Source organism: Oncorhynchus mykiss, chromosome 4, assembly GCF_013265735.2.
Source record: "Oncorhynchus mykiss isolate Arlee chromosome 4, USDA_OmykA_1.1, whole genome shotgun sequence".
NCBI lineage: Eukaryota > Metazoa > Chordata > Actinopteri > Salmoniformes > Salmonidae > Oncorhynchus > Oncorhynchus mykiss.
In genome coordinates, this window is record NC_048568.1 from 40,674,578 (window position 1) to 40,694,578 (window position 20,001).

Below are 20,001 nucleotides of genomic sequence, written 5' to 3' on the forward strand. Positions count from 1 at the left end.
TCTCCTCACCTTCTACTGAGAGCATTTCTCCTCCCCTTCCACTGAGAGCATTTCTCCTCCCCTTCCACTGAGAGCGTTTCTCCTCCCCTTCCACTGAGAGCATTTCTCCTCCCCTTCCACTGAGAGCATTTCTCCTCCCCTTCCACTGAGAGCATTTCTCCTCCCCTTCCACTGAGAGCATTTCTCCTCACCTTCCACTGAGAGCATTTCTCCTCCCCTTCCACTGAGAGCATTTCTCCTCCCCTTCCACTGAGAGCATTTCTCCTCCCCTTCCACTGAGAGCATTTCTCCTCCCCTTCCACTGAGAGCATTTCTCCTCCCCTTCCACTGAGAGCATTTCTCCTCCCCTTCCACTGAGAGCATTTCTCCTCCCCTTCCACTGAGAGCATTTCTCCTCCCCTTCCACTGAGAGCATTTCTCCTCCCCTTCCACTGAGAGCATTTCTCCTCCCCTTCCACTGAGAGCATTTCTCCTCCCCTTCCACTGAGAGCATTTCTCCTCCCCTTCCACTGAGAGCATTTCTCCTCCCCTTCCACTGAGAGCATTTCTCCTCACCTTCCACTGAGAGCATTTCTCCTCACCTTCCACTGAGAGCATTTCTCCTCACCTTCCACTGAGAGCATTTCTCCTCCCCTTCCACTGAGAGCATTTCTCCTCCCCTTCCACTGAGAGCATTTCTCCTCCCCTTCCACTGAGAGCATTTCTCCTCCCCTTCCACTGAGAGCATTTCTCCTCCCCTTCCACTGAGAGCATTTCTCCTCCCCTTCCACTGAGAGCATTTCTCCTCCCCTTCCACTGAGAGCATTTCTCCTCCCCTTCCACTGAGAGCATTTCTCCTCCCCTTCCACTGAGAGCATTTCTCCTCCCCTTCCACTGAGAGCATTTCTCCTCCCCTTCCACTGAGAGCATTTCTCCTCCCCTTCCACTGAGAGCATTTCTCCTCACCTTCCACTGAGAGCATTTCTCCTCCCCTTCCACTGAGAGCATTTCTCCTCCCCTTCCACTGAGAGCATTTCTCCTCCCCTTCCACTGAGAGCATTTCTCCTCCCCTTCCACTGAGAGCATTTCTCCTCCCCTTCCACTGAGAGCATTTCTCCTCCCCTTCCACTGAGAGCATTTCTCCTCCCCTTCCACTGAGAGCATTTCTCCTCCCCTTCCACTGAGAGCATTTCTCCTCCCCTTCCACTGAGAGCATTTCTCCTCCCCTTCCACTGAGAGCATTTCTCCTCACCTTCCACTGAGAGCATTTCTCCTCACCTTCCACTGAGAGCATTTCTCCTCACCTTCCACTGAGAGCATTTCTCCTCCCCTTCCACTGAGAGCATTTCTCCTCCCTTTTCCACTGAGAGCATTTCTCCTCCCTTTTCCACTGAGAGCATTTCTCCTCCCTTTTCCACTGAGAGCATTTCTCCTCCCCTTCCACTGAGAGCATTTCTCCTCACCTTCCACTGAGAGCATTTCTCCTCACCTTCCACTGAGAGCATTTCTCCTCCCCTTCCACTGAGAGCATTTCTCCTCCCCTTCCACTGAGAGCATTTCTCCTCCCCTTCCACTGAGAGCATTTCTCCTCCCCTTCCACTGACAGCATTTCTCCTCCCCTTCCACTGAGAGCATTTCTCCTCCCCTTCCACTGAGAGCATTTCTCCTCCCCTTCCACTGACAGCATTTCTCCTCCCCTTCCACTGAGAGCATTTCTCCTCCCCTTCCACTGAGAGCATTTCTCCTCACCTTCCACTGAGAGCATTTCTCCTCCCCTTCCACTGAGAGCATTTCTCCTCACCTTCCACTGAGAGCATTTCTCCTCCCCTTCCACTGAGAGCATTTCTCCTCCCCTTCCACTGAGAGCATTTCTCCTCCCCTTCCACTGAGAGCATTTCTCCTCCCCTTCCACTGAGAGCATTTCTCCTCACCTTCCACTGAGAGCATTTCTCCTCACCTTCCACTGAGAGCATTTCTCCTCCCCTTCCACTGAGAGCATTTCTCCTCACCTTCCACTGAGAGCATTTCTCCTCACCTTCCACTGAGAGCATTTCTCCTCCCCTTCCACTGAGAGCATTTCTCCTCCCCTTCCACTGAGAGCATTTCTCCTCCCCTTCCACTGAGAGCATTTCTCCTCCCCTTCCACTGAGAGCATTTCTCCTCCCCTTCCACTGAGAGCATTTCTCCTCCCCTTCCACTGAGAGCATTTCTCCTCACCTTCCACTGAGAGCATTTCTCCTCACCTTCCACTGAGAGCATTTCTCCTCACCTTCCACTGAGAGCATTTCTCTTCCCCTTCCACTGAGAGCATTTCTCCTCCCCTTCCACTGAGAGCATTTCTCCTCCCTTTTCCACTGAGAGCATTTCTCCTCCCTTTTCCACTGAGAGCATTTCTCCTCCCTTTTCCACTGAGAGCATTTCTCCTCCCTTTTCCACTGAGAGCATTTCTCCTCCCCTTCCACTGAGAGCATTTCTCCTCACCTTCCACTGAGAGCATTTCTCCTCACCTTCCACTGAGAGCATTTCTCCTCCCCTTCCACTGAGAGCATTTCTCCTCCCCTTCCACTGAGAGCATTTCTCCTCCCCTTCCACTGACAGCATTTCTCCTCCCCTTCCACTGAGAGCATTTCTCCTCCCCTTCCACTGAGAGCATTTCTCCTCCCCTTCCACTGAGAGCATTTCTCCTCCCCTTCCACTGAGAGCATTTCTCCTCACCTTCCACTGAGAGCATTTCTCCTCCCCTTCCACTGAGAGCATTTCTCCTCACCTTCCACTGAGAGCATTTCTCCTCACCTTCCACTGAGAGCATTTCTCCTCACCTTCCACTGAGAGCATTTCTCCTCACCTTCCACTGAGAGCATTTCTCCTCCCCTTCCACTGAGAGCATTTCTCCTCACCTTCCACTGAGAGCATTTCTCCTCACCTTCCACTGAGAGCATTTCTCCTCCCCTTCCACTGAGAGCATTTCTCCTCCCCTTCCACTGAGAGCATTTCTCCTCCCCTTCCACTGAGAGCATTTCTCCTCCCCTTCCACTGAGAGCATTTCTCCTCCCCTTCCACTGAGAGCATTTCTCCTCACCTTCCACTGAGAGCATTTCTCCTCCCCTTCCACTGAGAGCATTTCTCCTCCCCTTCCACTGAGAGCATTTCTCCTCACCTTCCACTGTATGTTTTTTCTCTTCTTTTTTAACATTTCATTCTTCCCTGTGGTCTCTACGGAGGTAGTGGAAACCTGTTACTTCTACATGGTGTGCTATCTATGAGTTCTTCCTTTGGACTATTTTGTGTTTGTGTCTCTTTTTAAATGATTGTCTTTCTGTCCCGCCTGAGAGGTAGACAGAGGTTTATGTTATGTTTTGCCACATTTTATGGCAATGTATTTTTACGAGGATAATGATAAATAAGCTACATTTGGTTTGACTCGTTGTGGTTTTTAATCGAGTCAGTTCCTTCCATAACAGTATTTTACTCTTCCCCATCTTGGTAAGCATTGTTATGGTTCTGTCTGTATAAGCTTCTGGACAGTATTGGGGTCATTTTGAATTGGGCAGTCAATTCAGCAATTTAAACTGAAATGGTGTTTGTTCTCAATGATTTCTCAATAAATGGAAGAGGAGAAGCAAATTATTTCAAAAGTTTGTCAAGTTTAGAATTTTTATTCAAAACACTTTCTGTATTGATTGATTTGAATTGGAATTGAACCCAATTCTACTATTGGACCACTACCAAGGGATCAGGCAATTAGACAACTAAATTTGTATTAGCCTTCTAATGAAACAACAAAAAACATATTGTCTAATGTTATTAACACATTCAAATAATGTATCAACAGAAATAACCACTGAGAATATCGGGAACTGACAATTTTCTGTAACGACAATCCACAAGAGAAATAGCAAATTCATTTATTATATTTTTCTCTATACAGGTTTCTTAAAGACTTTTAAACAATAATACACGTTAGAAATGGACACTGTTTTCCCAAAGTTCTTTGTGTATGAACGAGAGACGTGTACTCACAAACACACACTCTTTAACATACCCCACTGGATAAATACTGCCTAGAGGTATGGCAAAACAATATCAACCTCTAACAGGTGAAATTCTAACCTAAAACCATAACATAGTGTTGTGTTATTGAGTATTTTCAGACAAGCAGACAAACTGTGTTTCATACAGTAGCAAGAAGATAACATGCACATATCTCTCATCTTGCCTTTTTTTTTGTTAAAATCAGGTAAATTCAGTTTGGTATGTATCCTAGAAAACAAATACAGGACATGATCTACTCTACCAACACCAGGGGGCAGTGTTACCCTACTGTCTGGGATGCTGATTATACTCTACTAACACCAGGGGGCAGTGTTACTCTACTGTCTGGGATGCTGATCTACTCTACCAACACCAGGGGGCAGTGTTACCCTACTGTCTGGGATACTGATTCTACTCTACCAACACCAGGGGGCAGTGTTACCCTACTGTCTGGGATACTGATCTACTCTACCAACACCAGGGGGCAGTGTTACCCTACTGTGTGGGATGCTGATCTACTCTACCAACACCAGGGGGCAGTGTTACCCTACTGTCTGGGATACTGATTCTACTCTACCAACACCAGGGGGCAGTGTTACCCTACTGTCTGGGATACTGATTCTACTCTACCAACACAACACCAGGGGGCAGTGTTACCCTACTGTCTGGGATGCTGATCTACTCTACCAACACCAGGGGGCATTGTTACCCTACTGTCTGGGATGCTGATTCTACTCTACCAACACCAGGGGGCAGTGTAACCCTACTGTCTGGGATGCTGATCTACTCTACCAACACCAGGGGGCAGTGTTACCCTACTGTCTGGTATGCTGATCTACTCTACCAACACAACACCAGGGGGCATTGTTACCCTACTGTCTGGGATGCTGATCTACTCTACCAACACCAGGGGGCAGTGTTACCCTACTGTCTGGGATGCTGATCTACTCTACCAACACCAGGGGGCAGTGTTACCCTACTGTCTGGGATGCTGATCTACTCTACCAACACCAGGTGGCAGTGGTACCCTACTGTCTGGGATGCTGATTCTACTCTACTAACATAACACCAGGGGGCAGTGTTACCCTACTGTCTGGGATGCTGATTCTACTCTACTAACATAACACCAGGGGGCAGTGTTACCCTACTGTCTGGGATGCTGATCTACTCTACCAACACCAGGGGCAGTGTAACCCTACTCTCTAGTATGCTGATTCTACTCTACCAACACAACACCAGTTGGCAGTGTTACCCTAATATCTACTGTCTGGTAGCTGATCCAATCTGCGGTTGCCACTATATGCCCAAGCTGCAAAATCTAAGTTGGCTATATAGTAAACATTTATGAAAAACTAAAAGGCGCTTTTTGGTGGAAATAAAAAATGAGGTGGGCAAGCCTAAGGTTGGAGGTAAAGGCTAAGTTTAGGATTAAGGTTAGGGTTAGGTTTAAAATCTGATTTTAAGAAGAGAAATTGTAGAATAGGCAGGGGCTTCCAACTTTGCAACTTGGCCAGATAGTGACGACTGTTCTCTGCCCAGTGACATACAGTATATTCTCAGAATAGAGAAGATGCAGATCACCAGTTCTTTAATGACCCAGAGACCGTGAACAGTGCAAATAACAAATGCAACCCCTCACTCGCTCAAGCTTTAAATAAATAAAAAGTTAAAGTGCATACATAGATCATAAACATCCATCCATCATCCTAACATGGGTTGGTATTATATCTATGTCGTCTGGATTTTACGATACTGACACACAATATTACATTGTACTTTTATTTTTTCAGGATGCAGTTCATTAACTGGGGCGGTAGAGGGGGAGAAACATTGATTGGTTGGAAGGAAACGTTCCTTACTTTCTCTTCACAACACCGAATGTGTTTCAGAATGACCATATCGTTACTCTTCTTCATTAGGCTGATGAGGTACGAGGGAGTTCACGGTCCCCGTAGACATAGTTGGTAACTATAGGAACAGAACACTAAAATAATAGTAGACAAACGGTAAACTAAAGTTATTATCATTTCTATGGAGGTTCTTGGGAGGGTGGAGGCACGGGGAGAAGAGAATTCTGCTCCCCCAGGGGGTTGTGGTTGCACGGGGAGAAGAGAATTCTGCTCCCCCAGGGGGTTGTGGAGGCACGCGGAGAAGAGAATTCTGCTCCCCCAGGGGGTTGTGGAGGCACGGGGAGGAGAGAATTCTTCTCCCCCAGGGAGTTGTGGAGGGAAGGGGAGAAGAGAATTCTGCTCCCCCAGGGGGTTGTGGAGGCACGGGGAGAAGAGAATTCTGCTCCCCCAGGGGGTTGTGGAGGGAAGGGGAGAAGATAATTCTGCTCCCCCAGGGGGTTGTGGAGGGAAGGGGAGAAGATAATTCTGCTCCCCCAGGGGGTTGTGGAGGGAAGGGGAGAAGAGAATTCTGCTCTCCCAGGGGGTTGTGGAGGGAAGGGGAGGCTACAGCCGGCTGGGTAGCCTCCTGAATCCCTGGCCTGGGTTATTGAACCGACCAACACCGCGGCCAGGGATGCTGCTGCTGGTCATCCCCAGGTACTGCCGGAGGAGCTGGCTCACCCTCTTCTGGTTGTTCCACTTCCTGGCCGACTTCCTGATCCCGATGAACCCTCCTAGGCGTTTCTGCAGTGGCCGCCCCACCGGCCCACCAATAAACTTCCTATAACCGTGGTGACCTTTCAGGAAGCCCCCGAAACGCTTGGTCAGCTGGACCGTGGCTTCCTCCTCCTCATCTCCTCCCTCCCCCTGACTGCTCCTCCTCCTGTCCTCTTCCTCCTTCTTCTCCTCCCTGTTTTCCAGAGCCAGGGAGTCTTCCTCCTCGGTCGAGCCCAGTGGGGAGGAGTCGTACTGGGCATCACGTTGCTCCAGGGCCCTGTCTTCCTGGTCTTCTCTGTCCTGCTGGTAGTGCTCCATGGCTGCAGAGTAGAGGAGTTGTCCATCAGACTCCAGGTGTACAGGGCCCAGGTTCAGCTCCTCTGCTGCTCTCCTAGACACAGCACCGCCATCTGGTTGGAGGAGATAGTGCGGTAGGATGGCTCGCTGACACAGCTCCCAGGTGAGGGCAGTGGAGACGTGACCCTCACACTCCAACAGACACACCTGTGGACAGAGAAGGACAGGGAGAGGTGTTAGTAGAGTCTAGACTATATGTCCTCTGCGTCAAGTAGCCCTGTACGTTTGTTTGGGTTAAAGGGAGTCATTTGAGACTCATGCACAAACCTGACAGGCCCATGATAGCTGTAATTGTCAGTTTTGATGAAGTAAACAGTAAATCCTGTTGACTAATTCCCCTTCGGATTGGAGATGAATTGAAGAGAGTTGTATGAAATGCGGCTCACATCAAAGAGAATGGGTAGCTATTGGCGGAAATGATTTATCCGTCTCAAATGGAAATGGGCTCACCGGGAGATTCTCCTCACGTCAGATCTTTGCAGCAATTTGTGTGTGTGTGTGTGTGTGTGTGTGAATGCAGACCATGTAATGGCCTCACAATCTCTCAGTGAGTGGTGGGGAATCTATTTACCAATAAAACCACAATCTTTCCATCTAGAAGTTCCTGATACAATGTGTCAATCATCAATCTCTGTCTGCATCACCCTCATAAACAGCTAATACAGAGCACCACAGAGCTCTATCACCCAGCTGCAACAGCCAATTAGCTGCTATATTACCACAGAGCTCTATCACCCAGCTGCAACAGCCAATTAGCTGCTATATTACCACAGAGCTCTATCACCCAGCTGCAACAGCCAATTAGCTGCTATATTACCACAGAGCTCTATCCCCAGCTGCACCAATCAATTAGCTGCTATATTACCACAGAGCTCTATCCCCAGCTGCACCAATCAATTAGCTGCTATATTACCACAGAGCTCTATCACCCAGCTGCAACAGCCAATTAGCTGCTATATTACCACAGAGTTCTATCACCCAGCTGCAACAGCCAATTAGCTGCTATATTACCACAGAGCTCTATCCCCAGCTGCACCAATCAATTAGCTGCTATATTACCACAGAGCTCTATCCCCAGCTGCACCAATCAATTAGCTGCTATATTACCACAGAGTTCTATCACCCAGCTGCAACAGCCAATTAGCTGCCCTATTACCACAGAGCTCTATCACCCAGCTGCAACAGCCAATTAGCTGCTATATTACCACAGAGCTCTATCACCCAGCTGCACCAGCCCACAGAATCATTATCAGCACTGCTATGTCTCAGAACTACTTGGGTTCAAAGAGTATTTGAAACCATTTCAAATACTTGAGCTGGGCTTGATTAAGCTTGACTGGCTTAATGGAACCAATAGAATAGTCCCAGTACTGAAAAACTCATCACCCCATCTGGCACTCCAGGCAAGCTAGAGCAAACACTGAACAAAAAAAATGTCTAATAGTGTTTAAACCCAGGTGTGCTATTTGCTTCGTTAAGCTGCCTCAGTCAGAAGCATCATTAGAATGATTTTCTACATTAGCACTGCTACATCCCATGAGTCACCTTAATGGCAGAATACTCAATTACTGTTCTAACTTGTAAACGCTGTGTCGTTAAACTTTTAGGGAGAACGTTTTTCTTCCAAATAAACAATGATGATCACACTACAACTTTCATCCATACAACCATCATCTATCATCCGCACATCCATACAACCGTCATCCATACAACCATCATCCATCATCCATACAACCATCATCTATCATCCATACAACCATCATCTATCATCCATCATCCATCATCCATACAACCGTCATCCATACAACCGTCATCCAGACAACCGTCATCCATACAACCATCATCCATCATCCATACAACCATACAACCGTCATCCATACAACCATCATCTATCATCCATACAACCATCATCCATACAACCATCATCCATCATCCATACAACCGTCATCCATACAACCGTCATCCATACAACCATCATCCATACAACCGTCATCCATACAACCATCATCCATCATCCATACAACCATCATCTATCATCCATACAACCATCATCCATACAACCATCATCCATCATCCACACATCCATCATCCATACAACCATCATCCATACAACCATACAACCATCCTCCATACAACCATTATCCATACAACCATCATCCCCATTCTGCATGCAGGACATACATACACACACACAGTCACTCACCAGTGTGTTGAATGTTTGCTGCTGGGTCTGGGGGTTGGGTAGGGGTAGTAGGAGACCACAGGCCAGGCAGTCACCCTGGCAGTCACTTCGTCCTGGGGAACACAGACGCACCACCAGCAGCAGTAGGCTCCACAGGGACCACTTCATGACTCACTACAGAGGGAGGGAGGGGCGGGACGGACGGGCAACAGGGACGGGAAGAGGGTGGAGGCCCGGAAGTGTAGGGTGTGTAGAGTAGGGCACGGCCTGGTGAGAAGACACAGAGGTGAGGAAAGAGGAGGTTAGTCGCTCATTTCAAAGGGGTGAGCAGGGGCACAACAACAACAACACCAACAATAACAACAACAACAACAGCATAATACAACTGAGAAAAGTTCAATTGGTCAGGTGTGTCCACTTTTCCAGACAGGATAGATAGACCTTGAGGGTCTGTTTCTGTAAAGTCGATGAAGAAAGAGTTCTCAGTCGGCCCGACAGCGATGCAAGAGTAGCTTGTTTCATACACAGCGCAATACGTTCATTAAAGAGTCACAAAGGGAAGTTCATTATCAGCCTCAGTAATTGTACTGTGCATTAGCTGCCTGGTGGTTTTAATAGGGAGGAAATGAATGAGAGCGAGGAAACGGGAGAAAAAAAAAGAGAGTGGGGGGAACGCGAAGAAGGAACGGAACGGCGCTGCCGCTCGCTCACGATCCGACCAACCAACAAAGTTTTGCGCTTCTGACTCACATTGCCACCGTGTATTCCTGTATTAAATACCAACATAAGGCCCTGGTACTATACTCCTGTATTAGACACCAACACAAGGCCCTGGTACTGTATTCCTGTATTAAATACCAACATAAGGCCCTGGTACTTTACTCCTGTATTAAATACCAACATAAGGCCCTGGTACTATACTCCTGTATTAAATACCAACATAAGGCCCTGGTACTTTACTCCTGTATTAGACACCAACATAAGGCCCTGGTACTGTACTCCTGTATTAAATACCAACATAAGGCCCTGGTACTTTACTCCTGTATTAGACACCAACATAAGGCCCTGGTACTTTACTCCTGTATTAGACACCAACATAAGGCCCTGGTACTTTACTCCTGTATTAGATACCAACATAAGGCCCTGGTACTTTACTCCTGTATTAGATACCAACATAAGGCCCTGGTACTTTACTCCTGTATTAAATACCAACATAAGGCCCTGGTACTTTACTCCTGTATTAGACACCAACATAAGGCCCTGGTACTATACTCCTGTATTAGATACCAACATAAGGCCCTGGTACTTTACTCCTGTATTAGATACCAACATAAGGCCCTGGTACTATACTCCTGTATTAAATACCAACATAAGGCCCTGGTACTTTACTCCTGTATTAGATACCAACATAAGGCCCTGGTACTTTACTCCTGTATTAGATACCAACATAAGGCCCTGGTACTATACTCCTGTATTAGATACCAACATAAGGCCCTGGTACTTTACTCCTGTATTAGATTCCAACATAAGGCCCTGGTACTTTACTCCTGATTTAGACACCAACATAAGGCCCTGGTACTTTACTCCTGATTTAGACACCAACATAAGGCCCTGGTACTTTACTCCTGATTTAGACACCAACATAAGGCCCTGGTACTGTACTCCTGTATTAGATACCAACATAAGGCCCTGGTACTTTACTCCTGTATTAGATACCAACATAAGGCCCTGGTACTTTACTCCTGTATTAGACACCAACATAAGGCCCTGGTACTTTACTCCTGTATTAGACACCAACATAAGGCCCTGGTACTTTACTCCTGTATTAGACACCAACATAAGGCCCTGGTACTATACTCCTGTATTAGATACCAACATAAGGCCCTGGTACTTTACTCCTGTATTAGACACCAACATAAGGCCCTGGTACTTTACTCCTGATTTAGACACCAACATAAGGCCCTGGTACTTTACTCCTGTATTAGACACCAACATAAGGCCCTGGTACTATACTCCTGTATTAGATACCAACATAAGGCCCTGGTACTTTACTCCTGTATTAGACACCAACATAAGGCCCTGGTACTTTACTCCTGTATTAGATTCCAACATAAGGCCCTGGTACTTTACTCCTGTATTGGATACCAACATAAGGCCCTGGTACTTTACTCCTGTATTAAATACCAACATAAGGCCCTGGTACTTTACTCCTGTATTAGACACCAACATAAGGCCCTGGTACTATACTCCTGTATTAGATACCAACATAAGGCCCTGGTACTTTACTCCTGTATTAGATACCAACATAAGGCCCTGGTACTATACTCCTGTATTAAATACCAACATAAGGCCCTGGTACTTTACTCCTGTATTAGATACCAACATAAGGCCCTGGTACTTTACTCCTGTATTAGATACCAACATAAGGCCCTGGTACTATACTCCTGTATTAGATACCAACATAAGGCCCTGGTACTTTACTCCTGTATTAGATTCCAACATAAGGCCCTGGTACTTTACTCCTGATTTAGACACCAACATAAGGCCCTGGTACTTTACTCCTGATTTAGACACCAACATAAGGCCCTGGTACTTTACTCCTGATTTAGACACCAACATAAGGCCCTGGTACTGTACTCCTGTATTAGATACCAACATAAGGCCCTGGTACTTTACTCCTGTATTAGATACCAACATAAGGCCCTGGTACTTTACTCCTGTATTAGACACCAACATAAGGCCCTGGTACTTTACTCCTGTATTAGACACCAACATAAGGCCCTGGTACTTTACTCCTGTATTAGACACCAACATAAGGCCCTGGTACTATACTCCTGTATTAGATACCAACATAAGGCCCTGGTACTTTACTCCTGTATTAGACACCAACATAAGGCCCTGGTACTTTACTCCTGATTTAGACACCAACATAAGGCCCTGGTACTTTACTCCTGTATTAGACACCAACATAAGGCCCTGGTACTATACTCCTGTATTAGATACCAACATAAGGCCCTGGTACTTTACTCCTGTATTAGACACCAACATAAGGCCCTGGTACTTTACTCCTGTATTAGATTCCAACATAAGGCCCTGGTACTTTACTCCTGTATTGGATACCAACATAAGGCCCTGGTACTTTACTCCTGTATTAGATACCAACATAAGGCCCTGGTACTTTACTCCTGTATTAGATTCCAACATAAGGCCCTGGTACTTTACTCCTGTATTAGATACCAACATAAGGCCCTGGTACTTTACTCCTGTATTAGACACCAACATAAGGCCCTGGTACTTTACTCCTGTATTAGATACCAACATAAGGCCCTGGTACTGTACTCCTGTATTAGACACCAACATAAGGCCCTGGTACTTTACTCCTGTATTAGATACCAACATAAGGCCCTGGTACTTTACTCCTGTATTAGATACCAACATAAGGCCCTGGTACTTTACTCCTGTATTAGATACCAACATAAGGCCCTGGTACTTTACTCCTGTATTAGATTCCAACATAAGGCCCTGGTACTTTACTCCTGTATTAGATACCAACATAAGGCCCTGGTACTTTACTCCTTTATTAAATACCAACATAAGGCCCTGGTACATTACTCCTGTATTAGACACCAACATAAGGCCCTGGTACTTTACTCCTGTATTAGACACCAACATAAGGCCCTGGTACTTTACTCCTGTATTAGATACCAACATAAGGCCCTGGTACTTTACTCCTGTATTAGATACCAACATAAGGCCCTGGTACTTTACTCCTGTATTAGACACCAACATAAGGCCCTGGTACTTTACTCCTGTATTAGACACCAACATAAGGCCCTGGTACTTTACTCCTGTATTAGATACCAACATAAGGCCCTGGTACTTTACTCCTGTATTAGATACCAACATAAGGCCCTGGTACTTTACTCCTGTATTAGATACCAACATAAGGCCCTGGTACTTTACTCCTGTATTAGACACCAACATAAGGCCCTGGTACTTTACTCCTGTATTAGATACCAACATAAGGCCCTGGTACTTTACTCCTGTATTAGACACCAACATAAGGCCCTGGTACTTTACTCCTGTATTAGATACCAACATAAGGCCCTGGTACTTTACTCCTGTATTAGATACCAACATAAGGCCCTGGTACTTTACTCCTGTTTTGGTGCCATTATATGATCATGAGGATAATAAGGCATTGAGATGTCATATATATGATGTCACATGTGTCTTTCCAGCGTTCATAAAGACGTGCAGAGTGAATATTGAAAAGGGCTATTCTATGTCAGACTAAGGTAAGGTGATTTTCGAGGAGAAAATTATTTTGAAATCATTAAAATTCTCTCTCATACCTATTAAATCTTCACACATCATTAATGTTTTTTGATACGTTTTTGAGAAGTGACTTGATGGAGAGTTTTTTTTCATGATATTCTGTTTGATAAGAACTTTTTCACTTGTTTGAAATGACATGAATATCTAACGAGATATAAAGAGCAGACAGTGTTTCCGAGGACAAGACAGGGGAGAGGACGGTTCTTCAAGAAATGACTACACTCTTAGAAAAAAAAGAACCCAAAATGGTTCTTCCACTGTTCCCATATAGGAGAACCCTTTGAAGAACCCATTATGGTTCCAGGTAGAACCCTTTTGGGTTCCATGTAGAAACCTTTCCACAGAGGGTTCTACCCGGAACCTAAAAGGGTTCTACCTGGAACTAAAAATGGTTCTCCTATGGGGACAGCCCCCCCAAAAATTTCGGATCCCTTTCTTTTCAATTCAATTCAAGGGCTTTATTGGCATGGGAAACGTGTTAACATTGCCAAAGCAAGTGAGGTAGATAATGTATAAAGTGAATATATAAAGTGAAATAAACAATAAAAATGAACAGTAAACATTACACATACAGAAGTTTCAAAACAATAAAGACATTTCTCAGAGTGTAAATTCCAATGTCTATACTAACTAGTAGATGTGAAGTTGTAGTGCCTCAGAACCAATGATTTATATATACATTAGACGACTGACAGGGGGCGCTGTTTGAAAGCCATCACACCTCCCTCCCACACCCCTTATTCACGTCTACATTTGTTTTCTGACATGTTTATTCTATTACAGACAACCTTAATACATACTTTTACATTATATTATGTGAGCTAAACATACCATTTTTACTAAAGAAATATATCAAAACATTTTCCTTAAAATTAAAGTATAATTTTGTTTTAAAGTTCTAATGTTACTGTACCCACTATATTACAATAACAAAAAAATACTTAAACACTTGTAATTTTCTATTTGAAATGTTTAAAGGGTTTATATACATAATTTCTCAGAGCCCTTTTGTTCAATTACTCAGCTCACTTCACTTGGATTTACAACCAGGTGTGTCAACATCACTTTTCTGAATGGGCTTCAACATATTTGACAATACGATGTAGAAGAGCTCCGCTGAGTGAGCGCGATAGTCTGTCAGAATCTCTGTTAAGCAGTCTGGAGGAGGAAATGTGAAATGACTGATCTATATCTGAGCCAGAGACAATGTGCTAATCCTCCCAGGGTAGGACTACCTGATTATACCAGCCGCTGGTAAACAGCAGCGCACTCCTGTCTCCAGACCTGGGCTCAAGTACTATTTGAAATCATTTCAAATACTTTAGCTGGGAGTGATTACGGATTTCTGGTGCAATAAACCAATATAAATGTCGCAAAACTGCAAACACTGCCCGCTTAGAACTCCACGCAGACTAAAGCAAACTCTCAAGGTTATCTGAAAGATTTCAAATAGCGTTTGAACCCAGGTCTGCAACAATCCTGTATAGATCCTAATCCTGCAGTATGGATCCACACACCTGTGGTATCACACAGGAGAAGGTTGAATCACTGTCAAACAGCAGAGGCTGGGGATACGGGATAGGTATAGTATGTACAGGATGTACAGGGATTAATGCCAAGGTGAAGGAAGACATGAGATTGTGCAGGTACTGATTATAACCCAATTGTCAAAATGGATTAAAAGGTGACATCAACCTTTTTTTTTTTTTTGCCCACTGATAAGTCTCTCAGGATAAAAGCTTCTGTCAAATTAATAAAATGTAAATAGATTATGTAAATGTGCTGTCTGGAGGAAGAGAGTTAAACCGATGTCTGTGTAAGGAAATAACTATGAGAGGAGTGTTCAGTTCAGTGACACTTGTTCAGGTCCCACTGGGCCAAAAAAAAACTGGTTCAATCAACGTTGTTTCCACATCATTTCAACAACAACAACAACAACAAATGCAATGTGATGATGTTGAATCAATGTGGAATACTGATTGGATTTACAAAAAAAAGTCATCAAAGTAAAGATGTTTTGTTGTTGTTGTTGATTTCACATTGAATTCACGTTAGTTGACAACTCAACCAAATGTAAATCAAACCTAGACGTTGAACTGACATCTGTGCCCAATGTGCTCTTGCCTTTAGAAGTAGTTTCATCATGAGTACCTCTGATGTTGAAATTAGCACTGTCTCTAGGTCTGTTGAAATTAGCACTGTCTCTAGGTCTGTTGAAATTAGCACTGTCTCTGTCTGTTGAAATTAGCACTGTCTCTATGTCTGTTGAAATTAGCACTGTCTCTATGTCTGTTGAAATTAGCACTGTGTCTAGGTCTTTTGAAATTAGCACTGTCTCTATGTCTGTTGAAATTAGCACTGTCTCTAGGTCTGTTGAAAGTAGCACTGTCTCTATGTCTGTTGAAATTAGCACTGTCTCTATGTCTGTTGAAATTAGCACTGTCTCTAGGTCTGTTGAAATTAGCACTGTCTCTATGTCTGTTGAAATTAGCACTGTGTCTACTATGTCTGTTGAAATTAGCACTGTCTCTATGTCTGTTGAAATTAGCACTGTCTCTATGTCTGTTGAAATTAGCACTGTCTCTAGGTCTGTTGAAATTAGCACTGTCTCTAGGTCTGTTGAAATTAGCACTGTCTCTAGGTCTGTTGAAAGTAGCACTGTCTCTATGTCTGTTGAAATTAGCACTGTCTCTATGTCTGTTGAAATTAGCACTGTCTCTAGGTCTGTTGAAATTAGCACTGTCTCTATGTCTGTTGAAATTAGCACTGTCTCTATGTCTGTTGAAATTAGCACTGTCTCTAGGTCTGTTGAAAGTAGCACTGTCTCTAGGTCTGTTGAAATTAGCACTGTCTCTAGGTCTGTTGAAAGTAGCACTGTCTCTAGGTCTGTTGAAATTAGCACTGTCTCTAGGTCTGTTGAAATTAGCACTGTCTCTAGGTCTGTTGAAAGTAGCACTGTGTCTAGGTCTCGGTCGATTCAGGGGTTTTGCCACTTCTATCCTACAGAATTTGAAATACATTTGTAATGCTTTGCGCAATCCTCTTGCGCCAGCCTGGGGACGAGGTTTCGCTTAATAAAATAGCATTTGTGTGGATAATATGAAGTAATTCTATTATATTCGAAGCCTGTGACAACATGATAGACACCCACTGATTCCATCCGTTTCCAGCATCGTCGTGTTAGTTTAATTGAGCAGACTGTTTATATTATGGCAGTATGACACTGCAATCTCCTAGGGTTATTATGATGGAGAACAGATGGAGCAGCTTTAGGGCAGACCTTCAGCTCCACAATACTTATTTTCTAATCATATTCAGGATCGTACTGATTATGCTTTTATTTCGGAGAAAAACAACAATAATCATAGCCTAACGTTTTTGTTTTTTATCTCTTTCCACCTATCAAAAAAATTAAAAATAAAACCCCAGGCTACAGCTTGTATGGATTATGAATGCAAGGTATTCGGATTATAATGTTGGGGTATTCTGTCTGGTGTAATTGGGTGCTAAAGGACAAAGAGGAAGTAGAAGGAAAATAACACAAATGAAAAGCACTGTCAAACACTAATGGAAAAATATAAAACAATGGAAAGGCCTACTAGCTTGGCCATGACTGAGAGCTTAGAGCTAGCTACCTTAATAAACTATCCTGTTAGAGCTAGCTACCTTAATTAACCACCCTGTTAGACCTGGCTACCTTTGGGGCGGCAAGTAGTTAGAGCGTTGGGCTAGTAACCGAAAGGTTGCTAGATCGAATCCCCGAGCTGACAAGGTAAAAATGTGTCTTTCTGCCCCTGTTAACCTACTGCCCCAGTTAACCCACTGTTCCTAGGCCATCATTGTAAATAAGAATTTGTTCTTAACTGACTTGCCTAGTTAAATAAAGGTTAAATAAAAAATATATATAAACCATCTTGTTAGAGCTAGCTACCTTAATAAACCCCTCTGTTAGAGCTAGCTACCTTAATAAACCCCTCTGTTAGAGCTAGCTACCTTAATAAACCATCCTGTTAGAGCTAGCTACCTTAATAAACCATCCTGTTAGAGCTAGCTACCTTAATAAACCATCCTGTTAGAGCTGGCTACCTTAATAAACCCCTCTGTTAGAGCTAGCTACCTTAATAAACCATCCTGTTAGAGCTAGTTACCTTAATAAACCCCTCTGTTAGAGCTAGCTACCTTAATAAACCCCTCTGTTAGAGCTAGCTACCTTAATAAACCCCTCTGTTAGAGCTAGCTACCTTAATAAACCCCTCTGTTAGAGCTAGCTACCTTAATAAACCATCCTGTTAGAGCTAGCTACCTTAATAAACCCCTCTGTTAGAGCTAGCTACCTTAATAAACCATCCTGTTAGAGCTAGCTACCTTAATAAACCATCCTGTTAGAGCTAGTTACCTTAATAAACCATCCTGTTAGAGCTAGCTACCTTAATAAACCATCCTGTTAGAGCTAGCTACCTTAATAAACCATCCTGTTAGAGCTAGCTACCTTAATAAACCATCCTGTTAGAGCTAGCTACCTTAATAAACCATCCTGTTAGAGCTAGCTACCTTAATAAACCATCCTGTTAGAGCTAGCTACCTTAATAAACCCCTCTGTTAGAGCTAGCTACCTTAATAAACCATCCTGTTAGAGCTGGCTACCTTAATAAACCATCCTGTTAGAGCTAGCTACCTTAATAAACCCCTCTGTTAGAGCTGGCTACCTTAATAAACCATCCTATTAGAGCTAGTTACCTTAAGCTATATCCCTCTGCTACCTTAATAAATAAACCATCCTGTTGGAGCTAGCTACCTTAATAAACCATCCTGTTAGAGCTAGCTACCTTAATAAACCATCCTGTTAGAGCTGGCTACCTTAATAAACCCCTCTGTTAGAGCTTAATAAACCCCCCTCTGAAGCACGTAGGCATAAAACTACATGATGTAGGGTACACTTGTACACTTAAAACAATACATAAAACTACATGACGTAGGGTACACTTGTACACTTAAAACAATACATAAAGGTACATGACGTAGGGTACACTTGTACACTTAAAACAATACATAAAGGTACATGGTCCATTGGGCTTTGTACACTACAAGCACTACTTATAGATTAGAACATAATTAATTAATGTATCTTCCTGTTAGTAATTTATGATGATAAATCCGGTAATAACATTGCAAGTAGTCACTAATTAAAGATACCATGTACCTGATGTTATGGCATGAATCAATTCTGCACGCCGACATCATTGATTGGACAAATTACACACACACACAAGACATCAAAAGAGGTTCCTCGTGAAAGCATGAGTAAGCTGGCCGATAACTACTGAAACGAAGGACAACTACTAAGTCAGCAGAAAGGCTGGGTGTTGTGACTCTCGATGAGGTTTTTATTCCTCTGTTAATTAATTGGTGAGCCAGAGAAACAGGTGGACAGTTGCTATGATGCTATGGGAATGGAACATACTCAGCGCGGTGGTAATGACGACGGTGTCACGGGCCAGGGGACACAGCACGGTGATAACAACGCAATGAAACACGGGAAAAGCAAAATGGAGTAATGGAAATACAAGTGTTATTCAAGGTGGAATGTATATCCTGTAAAACAGGTCCTGGGGACACAACGTTGTCCACATGGTAGTTTTTGCTCTAGTGTTACACTGACGTGGTTCCACTGATCAGAGATTTGATGATGAGTTGATTAGTGGAATCAGGTGTGTAGTGCTAGGGTAAAAACTAAAAGGTGAACCCCTTTGGGTCTTCCAGGACCAGGTTTAAGAAATGCTGGTATAAAATATATCAGGAAAGATAGAAAATCCAGTGTGAATGAAAGGAACAGAACCCTTTGAAACAATATAGAGAAAAGTACATGATGATGATTGGCTAAACAATGTAATAAGCATTCTGTCCAATGATATTACCCGTAGGCATAATTAAGGATTAAACCCATGACTACACAAACGGTGTGTCAATTTCTCTCATTAGATGTTTTTCTTCCACCCCCTCCCAAAATATAAATATAATCTTATCCAATGCATGCACACACAGACACACACACACACACACACGGAAATCAAACGAATCTCTCTCGTACCTGTATTTGTGGCTTTTGAATCTTAGTCTCTTGTGGATGCAGAGTGGCAGTAGCGGTAAGGTGTTGTCCTTAGGCTTCGAAGAGTTTCTCTGAACCAACTGTCTGCATGCTCCCCTCTCTGGCTTCTTATAGTGACACACCCGTTCCCCTAGCACATACCCCCACCGCTCCCCCTTCCCCTCACCTCACCATTCACGTAGCCGAGGGGAGGGAGAGAGTGACGTGGGGTGTACCCTGTTACGCACACAATGGAGATACCATACATTAATTCTGTGATCAACACTGATGTACTATATGAGGCTTGGCCTACATCACTTTTATCTCTAGTGCTCTAAGAACAAACAAACAAATTGTATATATCCACCATCTACGCTAAACTGCATCTACAGACTGTATTTCTATTGCTTTCATATCAAACC

At 44.0% G+C, this 20,001-nt stretch overlaps 1 protein-coding gene across 1 annotated transcript; it reads right to left on the reverse strand.

The window, feature by feature from the left end:
- Positions 1-3,586: 3,586 nt before the first annotated feature.
- LOC110521110 (prepronociceptin-like) lies at positions 3,587-19,701 on the reverse strand. Its single transcript, XM_036976316.1, has 3 exons — positions 19,583-19,701; positions 9,178-9,423; positions 3,587-7,121 (listed from the first exon to the last, which is right to left on the reverse strand). Exons 2-3 carry the CDS (start codon positions 9,322-9,324, stop codon positions 6,465-6,467), a joined length of 804 nt encoding a protein of 267 aa, XP_036832211.1. The 5' UTR covers positions 9,325-9,423; positions 19,583-19,701; the 3' UTR covers positions 3,587-6,464.
- Between the last annotated feature and the right edge of the window lie 300 nt (positions 19,702-20,001).

Coding starts and splice junctions, on each gene's coding strand:
- LOC110521110 (XM_036976316.1), bottom strand. CDS start 9,324: ATGAAGTGGTCCCTGTGGAGCCTACTGCTGCTGGTGGTGCGTCTGTGT. Junction 7,122..9,177: donor AGCAAACATTCAACACACTG/GTGAGTGACTGT, acceptor CTCTGTCCACAG/GTGTGTCTGTTGGAGTGTGA.